Here is a 22,188-nt window from a genome sequence, read left to right as displayed (position 1 = left end):
GCAAAACTGAATTGGAAGAATATCCTGCCTTTGAGCTAATTACAAATCTGACTTTTAGAAAGTTTCTAGAAGAGTTTTGGGGCCCTCTGGTGGTTGATCTCAAGGCCTCCTAACCCTGGGAGCAAAGCTCAAGCCTCGCTTGATTTGAAGAGCTGCCAGGGTCTGCCAGAGGGAGGAGGCATGAATAATTTGCAGTGCACACAAGGTTACCAGGATACTCATCGGAGAAAGTGCTGATAAACGGCTTGCTTTCTTAAGCCTCATTTATAAGATGAATTCCCTTAGATCATCCTAACCCCTGAATTACTCCAGACTTAGGGGGTCTGTGTTAAAGAGTATGGCATTCGGCCAAATACTTAACATCTGCTTTGTCCAGACACGAAGGCACAGAGAGATGAAGTCACTTGCCCAGGGTCACACAGCTGCGGATTCAAGTAATGAATCCAGACATTCTGGCTCCAGAAACAGTACTCGTCCAAGGGAGACTGGAAAGAAACAGGTCAATTATAATTATTATATTGTGGGAAGTTGTACAGCAGGTGCCATCCTGCAGAACTTGTCTGCAGTGATAGGAATGCTCTGTAGTTGTGCTGTTCACTGTGGTAGCCCCATGTGGCTATGGAGCCCTTGAAGTGGCCAGTGCCACTGAAGGACTGAATTCTTTGTATTTTTAAATTTGAACAAATTTAAATTAAATTCGAATAGCCACATGTGGCTCGTGGCTACCGTATTGAATAGCACGGATAGAGAGACTTGAGATCTAGGGGATGGTTCAGGGAGGGCTTCCTGGAAGAAGAGCCATCAAAGTTGAAATCTGAAGGGTAGCTGGGAGGTAGTGGGTGGCTGCTCCAGCAGGTCTGGAGGTGAGAGAAAGTGAGTGGCTTGGGGCACATGAAGGGGGGCACAGCTAGTGGAAGGGGCAGGGGGCGGGGAGGGGGGGAGAGCCCCATTGATGAAGGTCCCACAAGCCATTTTTAAGGTGTTTGGACTTCCCCCTGAGGGATGTGGGATATTAAAGGGCTTTGGCAGGGACCCTGTGGGCCCAGATTTGGTTTTGGGACGTGTCATGGGAGGAACCGGAAGTGAGGGAGAAGGGAAACCCCGGAGCTGGCCGAGGCTGGACAGAAAGTTCCAGAAGGAGACTTTGAAGGACTGGGGGAGTGAGGGAGAGAGGAGTCAGGGGTGCTGCCCTTGGGAATCTCAAGTGTGGCATTAGGCGGTGGAGGCAGAAGGCATGCATCCTTGCCCGTGGGGGTCCCACACCCCCGTGCGCAAATCCTAAACCTCTGCGGGAAGGCCCACAGAGAGGGATGGATGGAAACCCACCTGTGGTTGCTGAACACCATTAACGTCTGGCCCCTGCCTCCCTTGCCTCCAGGCCATCCGGAAGAGGCCAGAAAGCAACTTGCCTGCCTCCCGCCCTGAGTCCACCCTCAGCATCCTACCCACCTTGCCATTCCAATTTCCAGAGGCCCCACATGGACCTCCCTTCCTCCATCCCTGAGCACTGAAAGATTCCACCGTCCCCCGGGGAGGAGAGGACTATGAAAATGGTTCTGATTGGGGTGCCTGGGTGGTTCAGATGGTTAAGCGTCTGCCTTCGGCTCAGGTCATGATCTCGGGGTCCTGGGATCGAGCCCCGCATCAGGCTCCCTGCTCCGCAGAGAGTCTGCTTCTTCCTCTTCCTCTGCTTATGCTCTGTCTCTCTCTCTCTCTCAAAATGAATAAATAAAATCTTAAAAAAAAAATGGTTCTGATCACCTGGCTCCTGGCTCCTAAGCCGAATGATTTCCAGAGACCTCTTTGAAGCCACACAACAACCCTTGCTTTTCTAATAGACTGAGGCCTGAATGCCAGGCCATGCAGCAGGAGCAGAGCAGAGACAAACAAGCACTCCCCTTCTCCTGAGCTGTGACCCAGAGCTGTCAACCCTGTGCCTCCTGCTGAGTTTAGCATGGGGTTGGGGGGGACACATCCAAACCCCCTGCACAAGCTCAGGCAGCAATGCCAAGCCCACCAGAAGGAACCCCTGAGGCCCCACCCTCTGGTTTCTGAATCTGACCCATGTAGGGGATTAAGTTAGGGAATGCCCGGTTCTGTGACATCTTTGAAAAACAGTATTTTAGCTGGGAGCATGCACAGATGACCACTTCCCTTCCTGGGTGCCAGGGAGAATTCTGTTCAGGGTGCGGGCGTCTGAGAATGTCAGGTGATCTTTCAAGGCAAAAACCTCCCAAGTTGCCCCGAGTGGAGACTGACTTCATCCCTAAAGCGTGCATACAGGCCCCCCCCACAACACACACACTGCCCATGGGCTTGGCGATTGGGCAGCCTGTCCCAAGGCCCGCTCGCTCATCAGGAGCCAAAGCCTTAAAAATAGGCCGCCATTTGACCTGGTGATTCTGTACTTAGGAATCTCTCTTGTGGGGAATAATCACAGAGATGTGTCACTTGAGCCTCAAGGATGTTCGTCACGTTGTTGCTTAGAACAGCGAAAAATATTTAGCAACCTAAATGCCCAGCGCTTGGGGATTGGTCCCATGAATGGCACTGAGTCCATCCAGTGGGATCTTCTTCAGCCATTTAAAGCTGAGGATCTGGATGAAGTGACCCCGGGGAAATTCCAGGCAGGACTGTGCCAGAGTATTGTCCGTGGGTGACGGCTATTTTTTAATTTTTTATTGTTATGTTAATCACCATATATTACATCATTAGTTTTTGGTGCAGTGTTCCATGATTCATTGTTTGTTCATAACACCCAGTGCTCCATGCAGAACGTGCCCTCCTCAATACCCATCACCAGGCTAACCCATCCCCCTACCCCCCTCCCCTCTAGAACCCTCAGTTTGTTTTTCAGAGTCCATCATCTCTCATGGTTCGTCTCCCCCTCTGACATACTCCCCTTTTCTTCCTCTCCTGTTACCTTCTTTTTCTTTTTTCTTAAAATATGTTGCGTTATTTGTTTCAAAAGTACAGATCTGTGATTCAACAGTCTTGCACAATTCACAGCGCTCACCGTAGCACATACCCTCCCCAATGTCTATCACCCAGCCACCCCATCCCTCCCACCCCCAACCACTCCAGTAACACTCAGTTTGGTTCCTGAGATTAAGAATTCCTCATATCAGTGAGGTCATGTGATACATGTCTTTCTCTGATTGACTTATTTCACTCAGCATAACACCCTCCAGTTCCATCCACGTCGTTGCAAATGGCAAGATCTCATTCCTTTTGATGGCTGCATAATATTCCATTGTGTATATATACCACATCTTCTTTATCCATTCATCTGTCGATGGGCATCTTGGCTCTTTCCACAGTTTGGCTATGGTGGACATTGCTGCTATAAACATTGGGGTGCACGTACCCCTTCGGGTCCCTACATTTGTATCTTTGTGGTAAATACCCAGTAGTGCAATTGCTGGATCGAACGGTAGCTCTAATTTCAACTGTTTGAGGAACCTCCATACTGTTTTCCAGAGTGGTTGCACCAGCTTGCATTCCCACCAACAGTGTAGGAGGGTTCCTCTTTCTCCACATCCCCGCCAACATCTGTCGTTCCCTGACTTGTTAATTTTAGCCATTCTGACGGGTGTGAGGTGGTATCTCATGGAGGTTTTGATTTGGATTTCCCTGATGCCGAGCGATGTTGAGCACTTTTTCATGTGCCTGTTGGCCATTTGGATGTCTTCTTTGGAGAAATGTCTGTTCATGTCTTCTGCCCATTTCTTGATTGGATTATTTGTTCTTTGGGTGTTGAGTTTGATAAGTTCTTTATAGATTTTGGATACTAGCCCTTTATCTGATATGTCATTTGTAAATATTTTCTCCCATTCTGTCGGTTGTCTTTTGGTTTTGTGGACTGTTTCTTTTGCTGTGCAAAAGCTTTTTATCTTGATGAAATCCCAATAGTTCATTTTTGCCCTGGCTTCCCGTGCCTTTGGCGATGTTTCTAGGAAGAAGTTGCTGCGGCTAAGGTCGAAAAGGTTGCTACCTGTGTTCTCCTTTAGGATTTGGATGGACTCCTGTCTCACGTTTAGGTCTTTCAACCATTTGGAGTCTATTTTTGTGTGTGGTGTAAGGAAATGGTCCAGTTTCATTCTTCTGCATGTGGCTGTCCAATTTTCCCAACACCATTTGTTGAAGAGACTGTCTTTTTGCCATTGGACATTCTTTCCTGCTTTGTCAAAAATAAGTTGACCATAGAGTTGAGGGTCCATTTCTGGGCTCTCGATTCTGTTCCATTGATCTATGTGTCTGTTTTTGTGCCAGTACCATACTGTCTTGATGATGACAGCTTTGTAATAGAGCTGGAAGTCCGGAATTGTGATGCCGCCAGCTTTGCTTTTCTTTTTCAGTATTCTTCTGGCTATTCTGGGTCTCTTCTGGTTCCATACAAATTTTAGGATTATTTGTTCCATTTCTTTGAAAAAAGTGGATGGTATTTTGATGGGGATTGCATTGAATGTGTAGATTGCTCTAGGTAGCACTGACATCTTCACAATGTTGATTCTCCCAATCCATGAGCATGGAACGTTTTTCCATTTCTTTGTGTCTTCTTCAATTTCTTTCATGAGTATTTTATAGTTTTCTGAGTACAGATCCTTTGCCTCTTTGGTTAGATTTATTCCTAGGTATCTAATGGTTTTGGGTGCAATTGTAAATGGGATAGACTCCTTGATTTGTCTCTCTTCTGTCTTGTTGTTGGTGTATAGGAATGCCACTGATTTCTGTGCATTGATTTTATATCCTGCTACTTGACTGAATTCCTGTATGAGTTCTAGCAGTTTTGGGGTGGAGTCTTTTGGGTTTTCCACATACAGTATCATATCATCTGCAAAGAGTGAGAGTTTGACTTCCTCTTTGCCGATTTGGATGCCTTTGATTTCTTTTTGTTGTCTGATTGCTGTGGCTAGGACTTCTACTACTATGTTGAATAGCAGTGGTGAGAGTGGACATCCCTGCCGCGTTCCTGACCTTAGGGGAAAAGCTCTCAGCCTTTCCCCATTGAGAATGATATTCGCTGTAGGTTTTTCATAGATGGCTTTTATGATATTGAGGTATGTACCCTCTATCCCTATACTCTGAAGAGTTTTGATCAAGAAAGGATGTTGTACTTTGTCAAATGCTTTTTCTGCATCTATTGAGAGGATCATATGATTCTTGCTCTTTCTTTTGTTAATGTATTGTATCACGTTGATTGATTTGTGGATGTTGAACCAGCCTTGCAGCGCAGGAATAAATCCCACTTGGTCATGGTGAATAATCCTTTTAATGTACTGTTGGATCCTATTGGCTAGTATTTTGGTGAGAATTTTTGCATCCATGTTCATCAAGGATATTGGTCTGTAATTCTCTTTTTTGATGGGGTCTTTGTCTGGTTTTGAGATCAAGGTAATGCTGGCCTCATAAAATGAGTTTGGAAGTTTCCCTTCCATTTCTATTTTTTGGAACAGTTTCAGGAGAATAGGTATTAATTCTTGAAATGTCTGATAGAATTCCCCTGGGAAGCCATCTGGCCCTGGGCTTTTGTTTCTTGGGAGATTTTTGATGACTGTTTCAATTTCCTTAGTGGTTATAGGTCTGTTCAGGTTTTCTATTTCTTCCTGGTTCAATTTTGGTAGTTGGTACATCTCTAGGAATGCACCCATTTCTTCCAGGTTATCTAATTTGCTGGCATAGAGTTGCTCATAATATGTTCTTATAATTGTTTGTATTTCTTTGGTGTTGGTTGTGATCTCTCCTCTTTTATTCATGATTTGGTTGATTTGGGTCATTTCTCTTTTCTTTTTGATCAGTCTGGCCAGGGGTTTATCAATCTTGTTAATTCTTTCAAAGAACCAGCTCCTAGTTTCGTTGATCTGTTCTGCTGTTCTTTTGGTTTCTAGTTCATTGATTTCTGCTCTGATCTTTATGATTTCTCTTCTCCTGCTGGGTTTAGGCTTTATTTGCTGTTCTCTCTCCAGCTCTTTTAGGTGTAGGGTTAGGTTGTGTATTTGAGACCTTTCTTGTTTCTTGAGAAAGGCTTGTATTGCTATATACTTTCCTCTCAGGACTGCCTTTGCTGTATCCCAAAGATTTTGAACAGTTGTGTTTTCATTTTCATTGGTTTCCATGAATTTTTTTAATTCTTCTTTAATTTCCTGGTCGACCCATTCATTCTTTAGTAGGATGCTCTTTAGCCTCCATGTATTTGAGTTCTTTCCGACTTTCCTCTTGTGGTTGAGTTCTAGTTTCAAAGCATTGTGGTCTGAAAATATGCAGGGAATGATCCCAATCTTTTGGTACCGATTGAGACCTGATTTGTGACCTAGGATGTGATCAATTCTGGAGAATGTTCCATGGGCACTAGAGAAGAATGTGTATTCTGTTGCTTTGGGATGGAATGTTCTGAATATGTCTGTGAAGTCCATTTGGTCCAGTGTGTCATTTAAAGTCTTTATTTCCTTGTTGATCTTTTGCTTAGATGATCTGTCCATTTCAGTCAGGGGGGTGTTAAAGTCCCCCACTATTATTGTATTGTTGTCAATGTGTTTCTTTGCTTTTGTTATTAATTGCCTTATATAATTGGCTGCTCCCATGTTCGGGCCATAGATATTTACAATTGTTAGATCTTCTTGTTGGATAGACCCTTTAAGTAGGATATAGTGTCCTTCCTCATCTCTTATTACAGTCTTTGTTTTAAAATCTAGTTTGTCTGATATAAGGATTGCCACCCCAGCTTTCTTTTGGTGTCCATTAGCATGGTAAATGGTTTTCCACCCCCTCACTTTCAATCTGGGGGTGTCTTTGGGTCTAAAATGAGTCTCTTGCAGACAGCATATTGATGGGTCTTGTTTTTTAATCCAATCTGATAGCCTGTGTCTTTTGATTGGGGCATTTAGCCCATTTACATTCAGGGTAACTATTGAAAGGTATGAATTTAGTGCCATTGTATTACCTGTAAGGTGACTGTTAACTGTCTGTTGTCTGTGTTCGTTTCTGCTCTTTGCTGCTTTTAGGTTCTCTCTTTGCTTAGAGGACCCCTCTCAATATTTCTTGGAGGGCTGGTTTCGTGTTTGCAAATTCCTTTAGTTTTTGTTTGTTCTGGAAGCTTTTTATCTCTCCTTCTATTTTCAATGATAGCCTAGCTGGATATAGTATTCTTGGCTGCATATTTTTCTCGTTTAGTGCTCTGAAGATATCTTGCCAGTCCTTTCTGGCCTGCCAGGTCTCTATGGATAGGTCTGTTGCCAATCTAATGTTTCTACCATTGTAGGTTACATATCTCTTCTCCCGAGCTGCTTTCAGGATTTTCTCTTTGTCTCTGAGACTCGTAAGTTTTACTATTAGATGTCGGGGTGTTGACCTATTATTATTGATTTTGAGAGGGGTTCTCTGTGCCTCCTGGATTTTAATGCCTGTTTCCTTCCTCACATTAGGGAAGTTCTCTGCTATTATTTGCTCCAATATACCTTCTGCCCCCCCCTTCTTCTTCTGGGATCCCAATTATTCTAATGTTGTTTCGTCTTATCGTATCATTTATCTCTCGAATTCTGCCCTCGTGATCCTGTAGTTGTTTCTCTCTCTTTTTCTCAGCCTCTTTATTTTCCATCATTTGGTCTTCTATATCGCTGATTCTCTCTTCTGCCTCATTTATCCTAGCATTTAGTGCCCCCATTTTTGATTGCACCTCATCAATAGCCTTTTTGATTTTGATTTGGTTAGATTTTAGTTCTTTTATTTCTCCAGAAAGGGTTTCTCTAATAAGTTCCACGCTTTTTTCAAGCCCAGCTAGTATCTTTAAAGTTATGATTCTGAACTCTAGGTCCGACATCGTACTAATGTCCGTATTGAGTAGGTCCCTGGCAGACGGTACTACCTCTTGTTCTTTTTGCTGAGGTGATTTTTTTCGTCTTGTCATTTTGTCCAGAGGAGAATAGATGAATGAGAGAACAAAATGCTAACAGGTTTACAACGTCCCCAGCAAATATACTGTATACCAATCAGAAAAGACCTGAAACCAGGGGAAAAGAAAGGGAAAGAAAGAAAAAAGAAAGAGAAAAAGAAAAAAAAAAAAAAGAATAAAAAAGATAAAAACAAAAACAAAACAATACAAAAAAAGCAGAATATGATCAAATATGATCAGGCTAGTGCATAGATCAGTGCCACACACTAGATTTTGGGCGTATTTTGGTCTGTTAGAAAAAAGTGCCTCCTAAAATTTTAAAGGAAGAAAGACATATATGTACAAAATAAGGGTTGATACAATGAAGGGATGGAAGATGACTGTAAAGATGAAAATTATAAAAGATTTTACAAAAGGACTTGGTAAGATAAGTTGTTTGAAAAAAGAAAGAAGATTTAAGAAAAAAAAAAAGGAAAAAGGGAGAGAATGTGATCAGGCAGGAGACTAGAACAAAGCCATACACTAGTGATTTAGGGTATATTTTGATCTGTTAGAAGAAACTGTACCTCAAAATTTTAAAGAGAGAACAACTTATATATATATGCCAAAAATAAGGGTAACTACTATGAAGGGATAAAATATGACTCTAAAAATGAAAAATAAAAAAAAATTTTTTTTTTTAAAAAGGGATTGATAAGATGTTGGTTGAAAAAGGAAAAAAGAAAAATAAAAAAAACAGTCAACAAAAATTAACTTTGATGAAATAATGGATCATGGTAAAAAAAAAAAAAAAAGCCATGAATCTATGTGCAGTATTCCCCTAGCGCTGGAGTTCTCCCGTTCTCCTTGATCGGTAAACTTGGTCTTGGCTTGCTGGCTGTTTGTGCTGATCTTCTGGGGGAGGGGCCAGTTGCTGTGGTTCCCAAATGTCTTTGCCGGAGGCGGAATTGCCCCGCCCTTGTCGGTCCGGGCTAAGGAAGCTGCTCCGGTTTGCTCTCAGGAGCTTTTGTTCCCTGCAAGCTCTCGGTACAGCCTTGGAGGACCAGGGCAGAAATGGTGGCCTCCCAGTCTCCACCCGGAGGAGCTGAGAACTCGGGGCCCCGCTCCTCAGTGCGCCCCCAGAGAAAAGCAGTCACTCCCGTGTCCCCGGTCTCCGGCCGCACTCCGTGCTCACCCGGCCTGTGACCGAGCGTTGCTATCTCTGGCACCCGACCCCGCACGGAGTCTCCAAACCCAGCAGATCCCTGCAGTGCGTTCCCGCACCGCTCCTCCCCGGGAAGGAAGGGGAGTCTCCCCGGATCTGCTGCTTGTTGGGTCCCTGCTGGGGGAGCCGGGGTGACGGCTATTTTTAAAGGCTTTCTCTTTGTGCGTTTCTAGGATTTCTAAATGTTGTACAACAAACACGTGTTCTTTTGGTGACTAGAGAAAGCATTCTGTGGGCAGTGAGTGGTGTTGGGGTTGTTTGGACATTAAGCTGTTATTGGGGTCCTCGAGCGTGGCCGTTTATCAGAGGCGGCTGAGGGTTTAATTCTGAATTCCTGTCCTTGCACACACCCCTCCCACAGCACCCCCTTGAGCATCCCGGGGTACACAAGTATCCCCAAACGGTTCGTTCCCCTGGACCACACAGGCTTGTTCCACCAAAAACGGTTTGTAGAAGCTGCGAAAAGGCGTGGAGTGTGAGCAGAGATGATAGAACATCCCGACCTCGTGCTAAGTTACAGACTCTCAGGGGCTTCGTCTGTGCCGTGACACCCCCCGCCTACCACCAAGCCCAGTTCCCTGGTGCCTGGCACATAGTAAGCACTCAGTAAATTTCTGTGGAGTAAATAACTTTGATGTTGAACTTTACCTGGTACAACAGTGAGTCCAGGGTAGGCAGGAAGAGCTCAGCAGGGGGAGAGATCACTGGGTTGTAATGGTTTTGACCAAGAGGATGGGTAAGGAAGAGGGAGGGGTGCAAGCAAACCCGCAGAGGCTGGGATGTGTGAGGAGGTCAGGGAGGGTGGGAGGAAGGGTTTGTTTGGGGTGGGGTGGGGGATGGGACTGGAGAGGAAATTTGGGGCTCAACTACAAGGGCTATTGGATTTCCGCTGGAGGACAGTAGGGAGCCATTGAAGGTTGTTGAGCAGGGAATGGGCTTTTAATTTGCCGAAAGTGAGCAAGGTAGGGAAGCCAGCAGTTCAGACATTTAATGGAGCTCCGTGGCTGCCCATGCTGTGCCAGCGCTCCTTCCAAGTGCCCCGGGCAAGGGCACAGGCAGCAACTGAGCAGGCAGTGACAGCCGAGGGACCCCAGGTTGCCTGGGGTGCAGTGGTTACTGGTTTGGATGTGGACCCAAGCGTCCTGTCCGGGTTTGAGGTCTGCTTCGCCATGCACTGGCTATTTGGTTTGGGACATGTCTCTTCACCAATCTGAGCCTCAATGTTCTCATCTGGAAAATGGGATTGTAATAAGGATGGCCATGGAACTTCAGTTCAGTGAGGTGGTGTGCAAACAGCTTGGTCGACGCTGGCACAGTTAAATGCTCCGTGGTTGCTGTGTTGGAAGCATGGTGGTGGTGGGAACCCGAGGGCGGGGGACAGCTGAGGGAGTGCCCTAACCAGGTGGACAAGTCCTGGGAGACCCAAGATGGAGAGAAGATGGTCCTTCATGCGGTGCTAGGCGGACAGAGGGGCACTGAGGATGGGCAGCATGGTGCCCAGCAGGACCCTGCACGGGTGACGCCTTCATCCCAGCTTGCTTGCCTTGAACACCGACCGTCCTGCCTCCTGTGGTGTCTTGGGCACATTGGGACAGTTGGTCACCCTAATGCCCACCCCAGACATCTGCACCGGCCTCTGAGCACAGTAGAGAGCTGGGGCGGGTTTGAGCCGGGGGCAGTGCCGTGTGATCTGCGTCAGCCGGGGCACCAGGTTCTGCGCATTTTCCCCTGATGGAAATCTCTCCCCTCTGGCTTGTCTCTGCAGGACCAGCTGAAGCAGTGTTTCTCCAGGCGGCCCCCCGAGGCCAAGGATACCGACACCCTCGTGCAGGAAGCTGACAGCCAGTATGGGACATGGACGGACCAGCGCCAGAGCCGGGAGAGGTAGGGCCTGCGGGGCTCCAGGCTGCAGGGTGGGGCGTCTGGATGGAAGGCAGCATGGCCCACATGCCCCCCCCATTTCTGTATCCCTTGAACCCACGTCGTCTGTAGGTAGCAGCGTAATCCATTCTTGTCTGAAAAAAATTGAGAAAGTACAAAAAAATTATTTTAAAAGGATATACGAAATGTCCAAAATAGGTAAATCCATAGAGACGGAGAGTAGATTAGTTGTCAGGGGCTGGGGCGGGGGGCGGGGGTTAAGTACCAGGCTTCCTTTTGGGCAGATGTCCTAGAACTATATCATGGTAATGCCTGCACCACACCGTCAATGTGCTCAACGTCACTGATAGTCAACTTTACGTTATGTGTATTTGACCATGATGAAAGGAAGTACAAAGAAAATGAAAACTACCTGTAACCCCAGCACACGGGTCATTAACGAAGGCACTGATGCTTTTTGCTACACGTCTGTCTAGACTTTTTTTTTTTTTTCCAGTAAGTCCGTGTGTGTTTATAAACAGAGGAGCACGCCCCACATGTTGCTTCATAAGCTGTGTCTTGCATTTAACATCACCCCAGTTGATGGCTTGTAGGGCCCTCAGATGTCTGCCTGATACAGGAGGCAGGCAGCTCGGAATCCCAGCTCCACCCTAGCTGCTGATGGGACTCTGGGTAACTGAGTTATATGCCTTCCAGAGTTGACGTTCCTCCTCTGTAGGAAGGGAATGATGCTTGTAAAAACAGCCGGGGTTTACTGAGCGTACGTGCCAAGCACTGCTGTAAGTACGTAAATGTGTTAATGTCTAATCCTGTTGCCCCATCTTGCAGAGGTGAAGGCTGAGGCACCCCACCACACGGGGTTGTTGGGAGGGGAACCTGTGGGCAATTAGCATATTTCCTGGCACATAGTAGGAGCACCTGCTCATGGGCCCTGTTCATTGTTTTAAAAATACAATGTTTCTTCTCCCCCTGGGGCGGGATCGAGCACAGGAGTGGCTTCGTGGACACATGGGGTGGACACTGCCGTGTTCTCAGCTCACGTCTTCCCTAGCCTAAGGCCCCAGGATCGCGTGGGCACACTACCACGGTCAGGGTTGCATGGTCTTTTGAAGTCAGAGAGACCTGGGTTGCCTCCAGCGTGGCCCTGTGCTGGCCCGTGTCTCTGTGTGACTCGGTTTCCTCGCCTGTGGTTGGTATGTCCAGGGATCGGGTGCACTCAGCCCCAGGTCCCCCACCTGCTTTCCCTGTGCTCCCAGCCGGGAGTGGTCGTCACAAGCCTCTACTGGGTTATGTCCCACAGCTGACGATGTGAAAGTCGGATGGAGGTGGATGGAATTGAAAATGGGTACGAAGAAGACAAAGGGAAGCAAAGGTTTCTTGTAGTACCCGTGAAAGCCTTTTCTCGCTGAACCCGTGACATGGGTGCCGTTAATGAGCGTTCTTAAATGTCACTAGACTTCACTTAAGATTTCCTGCAAGAGCCCTCTGGACTCTGAGTCCGGAAGCCTGCGTCTCGGTTTTGCCCCCTTCCTGGGCCTCCGTTCCCCCCCGCAGCTGGCCTCTGGGACCTGGGGCCGCTCCTGGTGGGGGTGGGCGCCCCCTTTTGTTCTCCGGAGGTACTGCAGCGCCCCCTCCCCGGCCCGTCCAGCAGCCGCGCGTCCTCAGCCCTGGCCAGCAGCGCCATCTGCTGCCTCCTCGGTGGTATTTCCCTCTCGTCTGGGCGGGGAGGCGTAGGGGGAGGTTGCTTCAGTCTCACCCCGCACCCCCACATCCTGCCTGTTCCGAGTAATAAAATCATCCCAGGGCGGACAGAGCGTGGATGTGCTCCCGCCGTGAAGCACCAGGATAGGCTCTGGGCAGGGGTGCAGCCTGGGTGGCTTCCAGGGGACACCCTCCTATCAGGAGGTGGTGTCCTGTGCCCGGCTGCCCTTCCTCAGGGTTGGCTCTCCCATGCTCTTGACTTTGGTGTCTTTTTAATGGGGGGTGCTTTTTAGCTTAATGACTTATTTTTACATATTTAACTTCCTGAGGCTAATCCTACTTGATAGCATTATGGTGGCCGTAGTAGGACTGGGGAGAGGATTCAGTGACTCAGTGTGTGGCAGTGCCTAGCACATAGTAAGTGCTCAGTAAATCTTGACTGAATGCATGCATGAATGAATGGAACCATGCAGAAAGTTCCCCTGCTTCCTGCTCTACCACAAGGGACTGCTGGTGATTTTTTGATCGATGTCAACGCTGTCCAACAGAAATACAACTCAAGCCGCAAACACGGGGTGTGGGTCATTTAAGATGTCCCAGGAGCCACCTCAAAAGAGTAAAAAAGAAACATCTTAACAATTTAAATAACAATATTTTAGTGAATCCAGATTTGAAATATTATTAGTTCAACATGCATCAGTATTTTATATTCTCTCTCTTTTTTTTTTTTTTCCAAAGTGGTGGGAATCCAGTGTGGACTCTATACTCTGGGCTCACACTCGCCACATGGCAAGGGCCCAGTCGCCATGTGTGCCCAGTGTCTCCAGCCCTCCTGCCCAGGGCAGGGTTGGAGGGTCTGGAATGGGACCAGACCGGCTCCTCCCATTCCATCCCTGTCCAGGTGTTCTGGAAGCACCATGAACAGTGCCAGGCTTGCCCAGAAAGGACATACCCTACAGAGATGTCCTGTGTCTTAGAAAGCACAGCCTGAACCTGCTTTCTGCACCTCTACTTGAAATTCAGTTCTGTGCTTGAAATTCAGTTCTGTGCAACCACCTGCACAAATGATGTCTCCCTTCCTTCTTTTCTCGTAGTCTGGCCCCCGAGTCCCCGTCCCCAGACAGCAGTGCCGTGTCGGCCCGGAAGCAGCTCCCCAGCAGCCGCTTGTCCTCACTGTCCTCCCAGACGGAGGCCACCTCAGCCGGGGACCAGCACAGCTGCTCCAGGGACCAGCGGAGCACCAGCGTGGACCGATCCAGCACCGATTTGGAATCCACCGATGGGATGGAGGGGCTGCCTCCGCCAGACCCCTGCCCCTCGAAGAGGGTGGATGACTTCTCCTTCATTGATGTAAGTCCGTAACTGGGAGCGTGTGTTGGAAAGAGTCCTTTCTTCTTAAAGGGATGCTCTGGCATCTCCCAGTGGGTGGCCCCTCTCAGGGGTAGAATCTGTGTGCCAGGGACCCCTGTGGTGGGTGCAGAGGGAACAGTCTTTGCGATGGGACTGATGTCTGCGTGTATCTTGCACCTGCCACACACCAGCTGTGTGTCTTGGGGCACATGCCTTCACCTCTCTGAGCCTTGGCTTCCTCACCCACTGATAACCAGCACAGTGGGCTCCACGACCTCAAATATAATCACATGGGTTCAAATTAAAACTGATCCTAGCCCCCACCTGTTAGGTAAGCAGGAAGTCAGGCGCCTCATCTCTGGGGGGTTGGGGGACAGTTGGGGGGGTGGGCTGCCTGAGGTTTGCAATTCCAGGCGTGCAGAGTCTGGAGTTTTGCTCAGACCCATTCTGCTGGGTGTTCTCACCAAGGTCTTGCTCGGCAGGACGTGTCTCTGATGCCCGCGGATCCAAGTCTCTCTGTAAATGGGTAGTGGCAGCTCCGGGAAGGGGGACCCTTCGGGCATAGATAGCCCTCACGTGGGTCCCCAGGGGCAGCCCCTAGAACTCAGCTTTTCTAGGTCCCAGGCAGAACCAGCCTCCCAGCTGCCAGTCGCCCAGGCCCAGTGGCATCCTGCTCTAGCCCCTTCCAGACCAGTACCTGTCCTCTTTCCTCCCGCACGGGCCCCACCTGCAGGGGCCAGGCACAGTTTCCTTTTCAATCCTCAAAGTCCCATTATTCTGCCCCCTGACAGTAGGGCTACCCGCCCCCAGCCCACCGTCCTGTGGATGCATCGTCTAAATGGTGCAGAACCTAAAAGCAACCCACTCTCCTGGCAGTAAAGCCTCATGCCCACACCCTTAGGGATGGCTACCCAGATTCCCCCCCAGAGAAGGAACCCCCAGTGCTTTGGGAGAAGGGGCTTCCTCTGGATCCTCAAAGGGAATTCCCCCTTCTAAGTACAGTCGGGGTCTCTTGCTGGCACCTCTGGATTAAGGGCAGAGATGGGGAAAGACACAAGTTTGGTCTCCCTTGGGCCACCCCATTATATAAACATGCACATGGTGTGGGTTGGAAGGATTCAGTTAGGTGATGTGTTCAGGTATTCATTCAACAGACATGTGCCAAGCTCAAGCTGTGTGCCAAGCGTGGCTGTAGCTTACGTGCTTATATGATGTCCCCGGGCCATGGTACAATCCGCTGGACTTACCTTTTAGAACACTAAGCCATTCTTTCTCAGGGTCCATTATAAATACCAACGGCGGTGTCAACAGCCACCAGTCCCCGAGTGGTGAGACTGCTCATAGGCCAGTAGCCCAGGAGGCAAAAATTCCTGCCCCATCCTGCAGATGGGAGAACCAACGTGGCCATTGGGTGACTCAAATGCGAGTGTCCCCGATCGCAGGTCTGGCTGCTTATTTATCACGTACTTAAGTCTACGGGCACTGCCCACCGGAACTGGGGGCTCCTGCGGGGGCCGTTTGGAGGCTGAAAGGAAAGCTGAGGCACCAAGACATCCGGGCCCTGCCCCAGCCTGTGGCCAAGGGGTAACCCTGGGGATACAGACCCAACTGCCCTGCAAGCCAGCTCCTTCCTCCCCCTTTCTCTGAGTCTGAAAAACTGGATCCGAGAAGCGATCCCCCAGTTTGGGACTTCTGCCCCCCCATCAGCTCCCCCCACTGGCTGCCATTGTGACCATTTCCAGAAGAAGCTGCACAAACATCAGCTCCCTCCTCCCGCGCCCAGTGTGGTGTCTGCCGCTTACCAACCGGTGGGAAATGATTCACTGAAATTAGCCCATCATCATCGCTCCTTGAAAAGGCCTTGGCTGACGGAGCTTGTCCACAGCAGACCCGAGAGGGAGGACCCCACATTTCAGGCGCGCACAGGAGATGGCCTGTAACAGCTCCTGCCTGTGTCAGCCTTGGTCAGACGCTGTCTCAAACCAGGACTTGCCCCCCCCGGACTCATGAATTCTCTTGACCACCATGGGTGGCAGGTACTCCTGTGACCCCCTTTTCTCCAAAGAGGGACACCTCAGGGAGGTGAAGTCCGCGGCTCGAGCTGACACACCTAGGATTTGAACCGAGGGGAATTTGAACGCAGAGCTCTCAGTTCTTCGCCATCATCCCCCTGGGCGATTGCTGGGCCAGGGGCTGCCCCACCTCCTGGCTGGGCCCACCTGGCTGGTGTGCCTCCCTGACACCTTTCGTCACTCAGTCACCGACTGTCCACCTGCCTCTGCGCAGAGTGTGATGCTTGTAGGCAAAGGCTTGGTGCAAGTGCATTGCTCTGTACCCTCTACCTGCCCCCCAATTATTGTGGATGGAGGGGGACCGCACCGAGGATGCCCCAGCTCCCGGGCCCCGTATGAATAGGGTTCCCGTGAGAATTTAGTTAGATGATGTATTCAGTTATCCATTCAGTGAGCATACAAACACTGATTGGGCCCCTGCTGTATACCGAGCACTGTTCTAGCTTCCATGCTCCTATGTCGCCAGGGGGGAGAAGGCATTTTCATTCATGTCCACTGTGGGGCTGTGCCAGGGCCTTCAAGGCTCATGTGATCATTGTAACCAGCCTATGTGGTGTGTTTCGCAGAGAAATGGGGGCTTACAGTGTTGAGGTGCCCATAAAAATGTGAAGATGTTGGCCCACGTACCACTCAGACAGCATCTCATGTGTCAGGGAAGCTCCCGTGGGTGGCGCCCTCAACTAATGGTTCCCTTTGCTCTCTCCCTCTTCCTGCCTGCCGCTCCCAAAGCAAACCTCAGTCCTCGACTCAAGTGCCCTCAAGACCCGGGTGCAGCTCAGCAAGAGAAGCCGCCGCCGGGCTCCCATCTCCCACTCCCTCCGGCGCAGCCGAGTTAGTGAGTCGGAGAGCAGGTGTCCTTTGGAGGAGGAGGCTGACAATGTGTGGATGTTCAAGGACTCAACAGGTACACCGTGCCCTCCCTTCTCCACAGATGCCACACTGAACGGCAGGACAGATTTAGGTTAGACACCAAGAACTTCTTGACTTTGTGGGATGTTAGAAGGCAGTTACATAGGAGCCTGTGCTCTCTGATTCTACAGACCTTATTAGAAATTAGGTGAAAAAGATTTTTTTCAGGATGATATATTCACTGGGGCTCCACGGGTTGTCAGGGACGGAGATACAACTTAATAGGTTTTTGCTGTTTCTGCCTTTACCCTTACTAAAGTCACTGATACTTTCTTGAGGTTTGTTTGCGGGTCTTTGCCCAGATTCTCGAGGTGAAAGATCAGTTCTGTTTATCATCAGTCTTTATGTTTCCAATGAATTATTTTAAGGCTACTCATTTTCCTTCAAGGACTTCTTTGGCTGAGTCCTATGTCAAAACCTGAACTGAATCTCAAAGAGCCAATAGGCATCAGCCAGGGAAGGGTATTCCGTACAGAACAGTGGGCTCAAAGGGGCAGGTGTGCGGGAGGCCCATCTCTGTGTGTGGCAGAGGTCTCTCTAAGCAGTTCAGGGCTGCTCAAGCCAGGAATAGCAGGGGTCGTGCCGGAAGGGTGGGCAGAGGCCTGCTCATGGACAGTCGTGATTCCTTGCTAAGGAGTTCAACTTTGTCTGTGGATGGGGACACATGGAGGAGTGTTAAGAAGCAAAATCTCCTCTTGGATACTATAGCAGGTGACCTCCCTGCTCTGCACATATGCAGCGGTGTGTCCCCCAAACACTTGCAGGGCCTTTGTTCACATGGGGTTTGCCCTCTCCTACCTCATGTTTATTATTATTATTATTATTATTTTAAAGATTTTATTTATTCGCGATAGAGTGAGAGAGAGCATGCACAGAGGGAGAGGCAGACTCCCCGCTGAGCAGGGAGCCCGATGCAGGGCTCGATCCCAGGACCCCAAGATCATGATCTGAGCCGAAGGCAGCCACTTAACCGACTGAGCCACCCAGGCGCCCCCCCCTCATGTTTATTATTAAAGGAAGTGTTTAAATGCCTTGATTGAGACCTCTGCACACTCTTTGGGTTTTCTGAGCTAAATTCCACCCAGCTGCCTGGAGCAAATAAAAACCAGCATGGGGACAGAGTCATACCAGTACCCCCAGCTGGAACGTGGCAGCAGCCCTCTGGTTCCCAGCAGCCTCGAGGAACCGGCCTGGGGCTGGGGACGGCCTGGGGGTATGCCTTCTGAACACACTCCAGTTCCCTGCATGGCCTAGGGGCTCCAGGGGAGCAGGCCTTGCCTGGTTCCTCCTCGTCCCTCCCCACGTCCTCCCTGCACTCCTCACTGCCCCCAAGCTCGGCCCAGGGCCTCCGGGAGGCTGAAACTCCTCACCGCGCACTCCCGGAGGAGTGGGGACAAACGGTCCATGTCGCCAAAGTCTCTCCTGTGAGGCTGGAACATGGCAATGGAGGGAAGTCCCAGAAATGGGGACTCTGGCGAAGGGAAGTGGCTTCTGGTCAGGCCTTCCACGAGACACACGAAGCCCTCCACACCCTCTTCCGAGACCACCAGCCCCGTGCATTGCTGGCTGAAGGCGTTTCTGTCTCCTTGCCTCTCTGCCAAAGACTTCCTTCTCTTTCCCTGACTGGGAAGGAGCCAGGAGCCAGGAGGGGGGTCTGTCTGTGCCTCCTCCCAGGAGAACATCCGTCATACTGCGTTGTCAGCCATGAGGAACCTGAGTTTGTCCTCATTCATAAAACGGGCCAGTGACGACTTCCGGGCTGGGCTGGCGCGAGGGCTGCATGAGGGACTGTGTGCAGAGGGTCCGGTGGCTGCCAGTGACGTCAGTGCTCTTTTCTTTGCGACAGAAGAGAAATCTCCCAGGAGGGAAGAGTCCGATGAGGAGGAGGAGAAGCCCTCCAGGGCTGAGAGGACCCCCACCAGCCATCCGCAGAGGATGCCTGTGTTTCCAGGCATGGACCCGGCAGTGCTAAAGGTACCGAGCTTCACACCCAGAGCTACCCTCAACCTTGGCAGCGAGGAGAACAGGCCCCATGTGTCCTTCCCTCCCTCCCTTCCCCCATTCCCCCTTCCCTCCTTCCCTCCCCCCTCCTCCCTTCCTTCCCTCCCTCCCTCCCTCCCCCCTCCTTCCTTCCTTTCTTCCTCCCTCCCTTCCTTCCTTCCTTCCTTCCTTCCCTCCCTCCTTCCCTCCCTCCTTCCCTCCCCTCCAGTTTTGAAACAGTTCAACTCACAAGAAGTTGCAGAAATAGTGCAGGGGGTCGGCATGCGTGCCCCACCCAGTTTCCCCCAGTAATACCCCACATGGCCACAGTATCTGCCATTTTTTGCAAGACCTAAAAGTCAGTAAACAGCACACGCACACCTGTCCCTGTGGCTGATTTATAAACCTGGCAAATGGGACCGTCTGGCGGCCGCTGCCCTAGGCCAGGGGTTTCCTGCCTTTCGTTTCCAGCGTTGGAACAAATGCTGTGTCCCAGGGCAGCCCAGCACAGCAGGCTGCAAAGGCGTGGGCTCCAGGCGGGTGCCCCACGGAACTCCCGAGGCCGGTCCTTGGGTCCCTGGACACCGCTCAGATCTCCCGCACGCTGTCGAGTTGAGGCTCCTGTAACTCGTTTGCTACGGTTAGCGTGAGCTCCTTGAACCTGGGGGCAGCCACACCTGCTCCCATCGGGCAACGCTCAGCAGTCAGCAACAGTCGGGGGAGGCTACTGGACTCATTCTGGAAGGAGCCCTGGGGTTGGGGTTGGGCAGACCCAGGGTGAATCCCAGGTCTTGAAAACTGTGTGCCTCTAGGCACACTGCTTGATCTTTGACCTTGAGGCTACTCCTCTGTAAAATGGGGAAAGGCAGCCTCTACTTCCGGCTGATGTGTGTCACATACATTAGGCCTGGTCACCAAATGGCGGGTGCTCGGCGCACAGAGGTGTCAGGTGGACAGTGGTGATGGCAGCCGTCCAGCGTTGCCTCGGAGACACCTGTCACCTGCCACCATCACACCCCTGGGCCCCCAGGGGAACTCTGTGAACATCATACTGCCATCCCATTCCTGACCATAGCCCGCCCAAAATGGGGGAAATCTGCCCTGCCTTTTTCCTGTGGGAACGTGATAGTCAAAATCTCATTATATCCCTGTGGACACAGGACCAAGAAGCTTCGCAGAGCTGAGTGTCATCTGCAAGATGGGGCCGTTACCTCCATGCCGGGGTTCTTGGGAAGTGAAAGGAGACAGAACATCCCGTCCCAAGAGCATACAAATGGTGGCTTTTCCATCAAAGAGGAGATGACAGGATTGTGTGGGGTTTTGGTGGTGGTTCTTTGATCCTAGTGGCCAAGGGTAACTGTGTAGACTACCCGCCTGGCCTCCGATTTCTCTTAGCCTCCAAAGTCAGGCGGCATCTCCCCCGCCCCTGTGTTTCCTGCCTGGGTCCAGTTGCCGGGGGGCCCCGTTGTTGCCAAACAGTGACGGTTGCCATCAGATGGGAGCCTTCCGCAGACCCGAGGTGGTAACAGACTCGGCTCTCTCCTCTCTCCCTAGGCTCAGCTGCACAAGAGGCCAGAGGCCGACAGTCCCAGCGAGGCCTCAGGCTGGGCCCCCCAGCCCAAGACCCCCAAGTCCCCCTTCCAGCTGGGCAGTCGCGTGCTGCCCTCCAGCATGGAGAAGGACGACAGGTGAGGGGTCTTGGGGATGAGGCCTCCACCCTGGACTCAGGATGCAATTCTGGGAGGTGCTTGTCTGGGTCTTAGAGCTGGATGCAAAAGGGAGTTGCAGCTGTGTGTTCCCCTCTAGCAGCAGAACTTTGTTCACGTGAACTCTCGGCAGCCTGAGATCTAAGAACACACGCCAGGGTCGGGGGAAGACGACCGGGAATCAGGCCGGCCGGCCTTGCCCTTCCCCCACCCCCCTCCACGTCCCACATGGAAATCCAGGGCTGTGTTGTGGGAAGACTACTGACCTAGTCCAGCCGAGCTGCTTGGCCTAGGGGGGGCGGTCACTCTGCTTCTCTGGGCCTCAGTCTCCTTATCTGCAAAATGGGTTGACTCATCATTCTAACCTTCCAGGGTGGTCATGAGGACAAAAGGAGAAAGTGTGGGCAGAGCTGGCTTGCAGACGTGTTCGAGAAAGGATAGTGGGATTTTGGGGCACCCAGGTGGCTCAGTCAGTTGAGCGTCCGATTCTTGATTTCAGCCCAAGTCACGATCTCAGGGTCTTGAGATCGAGCCCTGCATCGGGCTTTTCTTACCGCAAGTTAACACATAAAAGCGAGGGATTATTCACACTAAGTTGTAATGTTGTAAGTGCTGCGGCAGAGCGGGTTTTGGCAAGCTGTAGCCCACGGGCCAAGTTCCGCCCACCGTCTGTTTGTGTAAATAAAGCTTTATTGGCACCCAGCTATACCCATTCCTCTCCGTATAGGGCTGCTCCCCTGTTAGGGCTGTGGGGTTGACTAGTTGTAGCAGGCACCCCAGGACCCACAAAGTCAAAAAAGATGGCAGCGTGAGGGGTTCCCAGGCTTAAGTCACAGCATGTGCAAAGGCCTGGGGGCCTGACGTCACAGGGGGTCTGTAGGCAGAGCCTAGTAGCAGAGCACAGAGCGGGCTGTGGGAAGCAGAAGGACACAAGAGGCTACGAGAAACCAGGGCCATAGCTGAGACGGTGCCTCTCGTGCTCTGGAGATACCGGAATTGCAGGGTGGCTCTGGAGTCAGCCGGGCACTCCAGTGTTTCTCCGGGGCTGGAGGAGCCCCCGTACCAGGGTCTCAGAGGAACCTCTCTGGAGGCCTGGTCTGGTGCCCCTGCCATCGGGGGAGGCTTGCCTGGGGCACCCCAGAGCCCTGTCTGCCCAGGGGACCTCTCCTTCCTTGCACACCGCCCATCCCACCCCAGCTGGTCAGCAACTGTTCCCTGAGCCCTCTGGGGGTTGGGGTCAGGAACTTTCTCTGAGATCAAACATAGGTTGGATCTTGTGAGTACTTGTGTTTGATTATAAAGTAGGATATGCTCCAGTCCCCCATCCATGTTGATGTAAAAGTTGGGTATTCATCCTTTCTGACGGCTGAGTAACATTCCATCGTATATATGGACCACATCTTCTTTATCCGTTCGTCTGTTGAAGGGCATCTCGGCTCTTTCCGCGGTTTGGCTATTGCGGACACTGCTGCTATGAACATGGGGGTGCATGTGGCC

General features: G+C 50.7%; 1 protein-coding gene across 1 annotated transcript in view; it reads left to right on the top strand.

Moving 5' to 3' along the window:
- KIAA1671 (KIAA1671 ortholog) overlaps nt 1-22,188 on the top strand; it is a 133,785-nt gene that overhangs the window by 106,961 nt on the left and 4,636 nt on the right. The window contains exons 5-9 of the mRNA XM_028124694.2: nt 10,858-10,976; nt 13,769-14,024; nt 16,826-17,000; nt 18,852-18,979; nt 20,540-20,673. Coding sequence (XP_027980495.1) covers nt 10,858-10,976; nt 13,769-14,024; nt 16,826-17,000; nt 18,852-18,979; nt 20,540-20,673 — 812 coding nt within the window. The remainder of the gene's footprint in view (nt 1-10,857; nt 10,977-13,768; nt 14,025-16,825; nt 17,001-18,851; nt 18,980-20,539; nt 20,674-22,188) is intronic.

The sequence above is a fragment of the Eumetopias jubatus genome, unplaced genomic scaffold, assembly GCF_037043125.1.
Source record: "Eumetopias jubatus isolate StellerSeaLion01/CBP00866 unplaced genomic scaffold, mEumJub1_p1.0 scaffold_16, whole genome shotgun sequence".
In the NCBI taxonomy this organism is placed as follows: Eukaryota; Metazoa; Chordata; class Mammalia; order Carnivora; family Otariidae; genus Eumetopias; species Eumetopias jubatus.
Note: the sequence above shows the minus strand (reverse complement) of the source record. Positions and strands in the feature narration are given on the sequence as shown.